The sequence below is a fragment of the Panthera uncia genome (genome assembly GCF_023721935.1).
Source record: "Panthera uncia isolate 11264 chromosome B2 unlocalized genomic scaffold, Puncia_PCG_1.0 HiC_scaffold_24, whole genome shotgun sequence".
Taxonomy (NCBI): domain Eukaryota; kingdom Metazoa; phylum Chordata; class Mammalia; order Carnivora; family Felidae; genus Panthera; species Panthera uncia.
This window is the reverse complement of record NW_026057580.1, coordinates 119617388-119625917: the sequence shown is the minus strand read 5'-3', so window position 1 is coordinate 119625917 and position 8530 is coordinate 119617388. Positions and strand designations below refer to the sequence as shown.

At 43.5% G+C, this 8530-nt stretch overlaps 1 protein-coding gene across 1 annotated transcript; it reads left to right on the top strand.

Annotated features, from left to right (window-relative positions):
- Positions 1–1739: 1739 nt before the first annotated feature.
- PDCD2 (programmed cell death 2) lies at positions 1740–7658 on the top strand. The gene is made up of 6 exons (XM_049654632.1): positions 1740–2088; positions 2618–2860; positions 3219–3350; positions 4686–4789; positions 5948–6061; positions 7053–7658. The coding sequence occupies exons 1-6, from the start codon at positions 1806–1808 to the stop codon at positions 7209–7211; spliced, it is 1035 nt and encodes a 344-aa protein (XP_049510589.1). The 5' UTR covers positions 1740–1805; the 3' UTR covers positions 7212–7658.
- The last annotated feature ends 872 nt before the right edge of the window (positions 7659–8530 follow it).

Below are 8530 nucleotides of genomic sequence, written 5' to 3'. Positions count from 1 at the left end.
GTCTCTGGCATTACCCATCTTCATATGCTTGAATTGTATGTATCACAAACTTGTGGTGTGAAAAGTCACGGGATTCCCTAAAAAGCCTGGGACTCCACTGCTGGAAAGAAAAGTTTACTAAGAACAATTGAGTTGGAGCAGGTTGTCACTGGCATGAAGCAAACCGTTACTCAACAATCTGCTTTTACATATCCTGTACTGTGGACCTAACCAGAAGTCAAAGCTACCTTACCCATGAGCGGGGCTCTCACTCTTCCCTAGCCTCAATGGACAGAGAATAGACTAGCTCTTCTCCCTCACAACTCAATTCATATCTACAAATACCCAATCTTAGAAGGGATGCTGCTTACTCAATTTCAAGATTGCAGTTTTTAAAAATAAGCATTCTCATATTGTTTTTCCTTTCAGTAAAACAGAACTTAATTTAGTTGCTTAAGAATCCAAGAATGATTAAGATGTGCTTTTGAAAACAAAATAACACTAAAGAGGTAACACTAAGATGAAAGAATGTTGTTATGTTTCATGGTTGTTTGGTGGTTTTAGTGGTTTTTGTTTTAGAGAGAGAGAGAGAGCAGGCAGGGGAAGAGCAGAGGGAGAGGGAGAGAGAATCTTAAGCAAGCTCAACGCTCAGCTCAAAGCTGGATGAGGGGCTCGATTCCATGACCCTGGGATCATGGCCTGAGCTGAAATCAAGAGTTGGAGGCTTAACCGACTGAGCCACCCAGGCACCCCATTATATGTTTTAACTCTATAAAGTTTAAATAAAATTAAAGAAACTTGTTTTCAAAAGAAAGGACATGTTAGATGTAATTTTGCTATAAAATAGGTACTAGAAATAGAAGCATCTGGGCCATAGCTGAATCCCACCTACATTCGCTCATGCCTCCTTGAGATTTAAACAAGAAACAGCCAATAAAATCCTCATGGCGCCAGGAGAAGGGGCCCAGGATAATGGGATGGCCAGGCGTTGGCCCCGCACGGGCAGGTTTTGGGGTTTGGCCCACAGGCAGCTCCCAGTGTCAGCTGCCACGTGCAGGTGGCAGGCTGCTGCAGGAAAAGGAGCAGGGACAGTAGCTCCATGGTCCTTTTCACTTTTGTAGATTGCAGTTTCACACTTGTTGCATTTCTAGTTGAATTTTTATTGTAAACTTTTACTTAAAAAAATAAAACTCTCGGGGCGCCTGGGTGGCGCAGTCGGTTAAGCGTCCGACTTCAGCCAGGTCACGATCTCGCGGTCCGTGGGTTCGAGCCCCGCGTCGGGCTCTGGGCTGATGGCTCGGAGCCTGGAGCCTGCTTCCGATTCTGTGTCTCCCTCTCTCTGACCCTCCCCCGTTCATGCTCTGTCTCTCTCTGTCCCAAAAATAAATAAAAAAGAAAACGTTGGAAAAAAAATTTTAAAAAAATAAATAAATAAATAAATAAATAAATAAAACTCTCAGTGTTTGAAGTGGCAATGGCCGACAAGTCCAAAGAGCAGGGCAGAGGAAAAAACCAAAACCAAGGACACAGTTGAAATACTTGAACCAGCTGGTGAACATGCACACACCTCCTCTTGGCTCATTAGGATAAATCCCTAACCCTAACCCTAACCCCTAACCCCTAAAAGCTACCCCCACCCTCACGTCACGGGACCGGAAATTAGGGTCGCACCGAGCGTGCTTACATCGGGCTATTTCCTTAGTCCCGCCTCCTCTCCCTTGTTACCCAGTCGCTTCTGACTCGCCGTTCTGCGCGCCTTCCGGTGGCCAACTTCCGCCTTCCGGCCAGACAGTCCGAGCCTGCGAGTGGCCGGTCTTTCCAGCTGCATGGCGGTGGCCAGCGCGAGGCCGGCTGAGCTGGGCTTCGTGGAAGCAGCGCCGGCGTGGCGGCTGCGCAGCGAGCAGTTCCCAAGCAAGGTGGGCGGGCGGCCGGCGTGGCTGGGCGCTGCCGGGCTGCCGGGGCCAGAGGAGCTGGCCTGCGCGCTGTGCGGCCGCCCGCTGGCCTTCTTACTGCAGCTCTACGCGCCGCTGCCCGACCGAGCCGACGCCTTCCACCGCTGCCTCTTCCTCTTCTGCTGCCGGGTGCCGCCGTGCTGCGCCGGTTTGCGCGGTGAGCGGCCGCTGCTCCCGAGCCAGGGCCCGGGTCACGTATGCGAAGGGCAGCGCCTGGGGGCGGCGGCGGGGGGGGGGGGGGGCGGTGGAGAGTCCAGCGCAGCGCCTGGCCCCCGCCCCCCGCCCTGCTCGGCTTCCTCAAGCATTCTGGGCCCCAGCTTTTGAGTTTAATCGATTGGTACGAAGTAGGCGTTGTTATACTGAAATAATGAAAATTGTTTTTTAGAAAGCTGGGCCCAATAACGTTTCCATATTTGTGTAGAATCAATGTAACTTAACTGTTAGTCTCATTATTTAATTATATTGAATAAGCCCAAAGATCCAATTCAAATTGCTGTGGGTACCAAACTGATTTCTTGTTCTTTTTCACTTTTTTTTTTCCCCTTTTCTCACCTTTCGGAAAATAAGATCACTGAAATCAAAACCTGTGGTCTTTTCAGTCCTGTGTGGACCAGAGTCTCCAATATTTGGATTGCTATATTGTTTTACTTACGGTATTTACAACATCTCTTCTCATTTTCTTATAGTTTTTAGAAATCAGCTACCCAGGAAAAATGACTTTTACTCCTATGAACCACCTTCTGAGAATCCTCCTCCAGAGACAGGAGAGTCTGTGTGCCTCCAGCTCAAGTCTGGTGCTCATCTCTGCAGAGTTTGTGGCTGTTTAGGCCCCAAAACATGCTCCAGATGTCACAAGGCACATTACTGCAGTAAGGAGCATCAGACTCTAGACTGGAGATTGGGACATAAGCAGGCTTGTACACAGTCAGGTGAGTCAGTTCATGTAAGTTTCAGCTCGGTTTCATAGCATCTGTCAACCCAGGTTTTTTGTTTTGAGGATAAAAGTTAGGATTAAAGAAAGTATGATACTTTTCCAAAATTTTGGTAACTGGTGATATGAACAGCTCTATGAAAGGAACTGTGACGTCCCACCTACTCAGTTATGTCCCACACTTGCCTCAATACAGGCATTTAATTTATGACCCATAACCTGAAATGCTGGAACTACATATATTTATTTGGCAAAAATGTTAACTACATAGAATATGCTTTAGAAATGGGAAATTATTAGACCCTCTATAAAACTAAATGACTAGTAATTATGCTAGTTACCTTTTCTTGTTTCAGAATATTTGGACAGAACAATTCCAGATCACAACTTCCTTTTTCCAGAATTTGAAATTGTAATAGAAACAGAAGATGAGATTACACCTGAAGTTGTTGAAAAAGAAAATGAATCAGAAATTATAGGAAGCATGGGTAAGGGATCAGTTTTAGAACCTTTATTCATTAAGTGATTAAATATAATGCTTGAAAGAAAAGGCTCAGTATGTCAAGAAAAGAGGTAGGTACTGATAGGAAAAGTTAACCCACTTTGGAGTATGTAGCCTATACTATTCAAATATTATATCATTTGAAAATATACTTCCTGTACCTCCCCTCCTTGGCATATGTATCAGATACATTCTAGTTCTGATAAAGACATGTCAGGGCAAGTATCCACATGGTCATTTGGGTAGGGCTCCACAAGATGCTTGAAACTTGGTATGTTCATCTGGATCCAAGATAGGTTTCTCAGATCGAGATCAAATAAGTGAGAGTGCTTAGTGTTTGGCGGGTGACCAGGGTCGTTTAAATGTTTCTCTTTCGTGTGGCCGGTTTCAGATTCGCAGTTTTACAGGTTATCTAGAGATGAACACACTCTAGGTGTAGTGCCTAGGCCAAAGCAAATACCTAAGAGACAGATTAGTAGCCAACATTTATCCAACACTTAGTCTGTATCAAGGGCTGTTTGTGCGTGATCTCATTAAAATCCTGAAAGCAGTAGAGTTAGAAACTGTACTTCATTTTGCAGTGAGGAATTTGAGGTTTTCCATGTAATTTGTTTGGTCATGTAACCGAAGCTGTTAACATTTTAGAACTGTAGTTTGAGCTCACGTGATATTGACTCCAGAATTTGAGCCCTCAGGCACTACAAAAGTAGGTTTTAGAATCTAAATAGACTTTAGAATATCAGCTCACTGGTTTATAGTTCATATTCAGGTGATATCAAAAATATTCTTTGGTACGTGTGACCCAGACTAAATTCTGTTGAGGACAGCAGTGGTTCAGATAGCTGGGATTCCTGGAGAGGAGTGTGAGGAACAAGTGGGTAGGTCAACAGGGAGCTTGTGATGGCTGAATGAGTATAACAGCTGGGAAAAATGCATGAAACACGAAGAGACAGGGAGAGTCCAGATGCCTAAAGGGCAGTAGTGAAAATAAAAGGGTCAATATCTGCTGGGTGTCCTGTCATCTCTGCTGGACACAAGTCCTAAACCCAGGACTTGGGTCTGTTCTTTTCAGTTGAAGCTTTAAAGAGAGGTACTTACTAGGAACCTACACAGTAAAGTGGAGTGCCTGGAAAGTCAGATGGTCTTGAAGGACCAACTTCAATGAATTAAGAGTTCAGGGAAAGCCTGTGGGAACATCTGGCCTTCACTCCAATTTAACGCTAAGTTGGTTGTTTGAAATTTCCTTTCCTCGGCATGTGGAAGATGTCAGGGCATGGGGATTATTCCTATTGTCCTAACAGTTACATTGATGATTTTTCAGGTGAAGTACCTGAGGAGGAATTGGATTCCATGGCAAAACATGAATCCAGGGAAGATAAAATTTTCCAGAAGTTTAAAACTAAAATAGCCCTTGAGCCAGAACAGGTAAACTAGAATTCATACAACTCTTTCTTATGTTCTTTTCAGGTGGTGTTTTCAGGAAAACCCCTGAAAAGAGATAACTACAATAAAGCTAGGGTCTTGTTACAGGAATCCTTCACACAGATGGTCTGCTGATCCTTTCAGTAGTTACTGAAAGACTACAGGTTGTACTGTTTATCATGTAGGGTCTATAGTCTAAAGAAAGGATCAGAGCTAGCAGATGAATAAGATACTGCCTGTGATGCAAGAAGTTTGCACCAGTGGCAGAAAGAAAAAAATATTTTTGCCCATGTGTCCAACAGGGAACTCTTGCTTATGAAACCAACATGACATGTGACACAAACCCTGGTTTTGTGAAAAGAAAAATGCGCTTTGGTGTTGGCGAGAGTCCTGGATCCTTGAGTTACACTATAAGCTCTGATGTCACTCCATCTCCAGTGTGAAAAAACAGGGTGGTTGTGCGGATGAAGGGAGGGTATAGGCACATAGCAAGTGCTCAGCAGACGTTTCTCTTCTTCATCTCTGTTCTTCCATTAACATCATTCTTAAAGACATTCGCCATAAACCTAAATCACTGAAGGAAACTCAGCTAAACTCCTATAAAGCAGTCACTGAATCAAGTACCCAGGGGAAGAAGATCATGGGAAGAACAGACCCGGGTCCTAAACACCGAGAAGGTAGTTTTTAGCAATGTATATACTTGTGACAAAACAGGAAGGCCACTCCGTTGATGTATAACACCTAATGAAATTTATCTCTGTAGTATTTATCTAAACAAGTGTTTCACTTGGCATTTGTCCCTTTAAAATTTTTAACTGAGTTTAAAACAGGTTCCTTTTATCTGTGAAAGTAAGCACAAACTCTGGGCTACATTTTGGATTCAGAAACTACACAAAATACTCTTAGGATTCCGATTCTAACCATATTATCTTTTATGAAATACGATCTTGATAACCCAAGTCAGATAAGCTAAAATGATGACACTGAGAAAGCATTAATGGTGCCAGGTCTGAGGTGAGGGAACCTCACTGTGTTTCAGATGAGTGAGGGGCACTCGTGTAGGAGCATGTGCAGAGTTTCTCCAGATTATCAAAGCACATGCTACCAAGGGAGACTTAGGTGAGATGTTTGTGATTTGAACATGATCCTGATTGATTTTAGGTTCTCAGATATGGCAGAGGGATTGCACCCATCTGGATCTCTGGTGAAAATATCCCTCAAGAAAAGGATATTCCAGATTGCCCCTGTGGTGCCAAGAGAATATTTGAATTCCAGGTATGACCTCAAAAAGTATTCTAATATACAGTCACCCTGGGTTATGTAATTAAATGCTATAAAACTTCACTGAAGTAACATATGCACATGGGTCCTGTTATTTACAGCAAGTGCCTGGTCCCACCTAAGGGACACCTTGGTCCCACCTTGTTCCCTGGAGGGAAATGTCTTTTACTGTTTTCTCTGGTAGTCCTTTCTCTTTCTCAATAATGTGCTTTTTCTGACAACTCGTCAGTTTATTAGTTTTTAGACATTATCCGTTGACTGACTTGTACAATAAAAAGGATTTAAATGTAGTTGCTTCTATCATCTTGACCACCCCTCCCCATCTCTCGGTATGGTTAAATCATCATTTTTAGTGTCTGCATTTTGTTACATTTGTAATTTTATATATTTTTTTTTCAACGTTTTTTATTTATTTTTGGGACAGAGAGAGACAGAGCATGAACGGGGGAGGGGCAGAGAGAGAGGGAGACACAGAATCGGAAGCAGGCTCCAGGCTCCGAGCCATCAGCCCAGAGCCTGACGCGGGGCTCGAACTCACGGACCGCGAGATCGTGACCTGGCTGAAGTCGGACGCTTAACCGACTGCGCCACCCAGGCGCCCCTGTAATTTTAAATATACCTTCTTTTCTTGTTCTGGCACTTACGGCCTTTGTACTTGGTGACAGGAAGTGTTTCAGAGGCCCTACTCAGTTTAGGGTTTTTGGATTTGGTAGGGAAAAAATGGATATAATCATGAAGATGGGTTTTCAGAAGGAACTGTTATCACAATCCATTTGGGTTGGGTAGAAATGCTCTTGTACTGTGGATTTACTAACCTTACAAAGTGGTAGGTGATACTTGTTTCTTGAGTAAAAAAATGAATTGTGAAAACTATATCCAAAATGAAGTTAGTGTCAAAGCTGGAGACTGAAACACCCAAGATCCCTATCACCCTGGCAAGGAAGGTATGTTGAAAACAGACCTAATTGTGTCATCCTCTCCTCAGGTCATGCCTCAGCTGCTCAACTACCTGAAGGCCGACACTCTGGGCACGAGTGTCGATTGGGGTGTTGTGGCTGTCTTCACCTGTGCTGAAAGCTGCAGACTGGGGATTGGCTACACAGAGGAATTTGTTTGGAAGCAAGATATAACAGATACACCCTAAAGACAACATCATAAAGCCTTACAAATGCTCATACTGTCTTAGGCCTTGCAATTCCATTACTAGGACTTTATCCTAAGGAAATAATTATACCAGAGACAAAGATGTTGTTTTTGGTGAGTTTACAATGTGTAAATATTAGTGAAACAAAAATGTCCAGTGACAAGTAAATAAATTTTGGTGTATTCCTACAGCAGAAGGTAATGCAGTCTTAATGATACAGACCTATATGCACATCAAGTAAGATAACAGGTTTAAAGGGACACCAAGATATTCATAGTATGTTCATATCCTTTATAAAAGTATTTTTATATGTTTATGTTCACAGAAATCTGGAAAGGTACATACTTGGTGTGAACTAATTAACTATGAATGGTAAGACTAAGTGAAGTGATTGGTTTACCTGTGTTTGTTTCTTTCTACTTGAATAAAAGTGGGTTAATTGCCTAATTAAGACAATCTATTAGAGTGTTTTTCCTCCTAAAATTTGCAGTGTTAAAACCAAGAGAAAATTATTTGGGTAAAACCTGAAGAGATTTGTCTGGTAATCAGGCAGGCTGTAGTATACATAGAAGTCCAGAACAATGAGAAAAATAGACTGGTGCGTGTGAGGACTTCAACTGAATTTGAAGAGAAGCTCTACCTCAAAACAACCTTGATCAGCCAGCAGCACTGCTCAAAAGAGACTACAAGGCAAGAATGATGGTCTTCCCCTCTATCTCAGTACCACATGGGAAGTAAACCCAAGGAAGGAGGTAGGAATGAGGCGCTGGAATTTCCCTAGGGAAATCTAGCCCAGGACACAGCAGCCTGAGGGAAGGCCCTGAGGTCAGCCAAATCTGTTAACCACGCTAAGGCTCCTAGCCCCGAGTGCTTTACAGTGATGTCTTTGAACAGGAGTGATGCCAGCCCAGGACTAAAGCAAGCATGAAGGACATTGCTGTTGGTCAGTGCTTGAGGACCGACAGCTAATCTACATTGGTTCATATTCTCCCACACCTATCCCCGCTGGCCTGGAAGTGGCACTGCCGCCCTAAGTACATCTTCTTGGATGTTACACCATCTGTTAATGTCACCGACTACTTGGCTATTTGACTGTAATTTTAGCTGAGCAAGTCGTGGCTTGTTAGCCCATGTTATATGTGTACCTATATTTAAAAAAGATTTGTGTATAAAATACAGTGAAATGGAGCACATGGGTGGCTCAGTCGGTGAAGTGTCTGACTTTGGCTCAGGTCATGATATCCCGGCTCACGGGTTCGAGTTCGTGTTGGGCTCTGGGCTGACAGCTCGGAGCCTGGAGCCTGCTACCAATTCTGTGT

Excerpts from the sequence above, each read along its gene's own strand:
- PDCD2 (XM_049654632.1), top strand. The coding sequence starts at position 1,806 with ATGGCGGTGGCCAGCGCGAGGCCGGCTGAGCTGGGCTTCGTGGAAGCA. Across the intron at positions 2,089-2,617 it reads GTGCTGCGCCGGTTTGCGCG|TTTTTAGAAATCAGCTACCC; the intron begins GTGAGCGGCCGC and ends ATTTTCTTATAG. Across the intron at positions 6,062-7,052 it reads AGAGAATATTTGAATTCCAG|GTCATGCCTCAGCTGCTCAA; the intron begins GTATGACCTCAA and ends TCCTCTCCTCAG.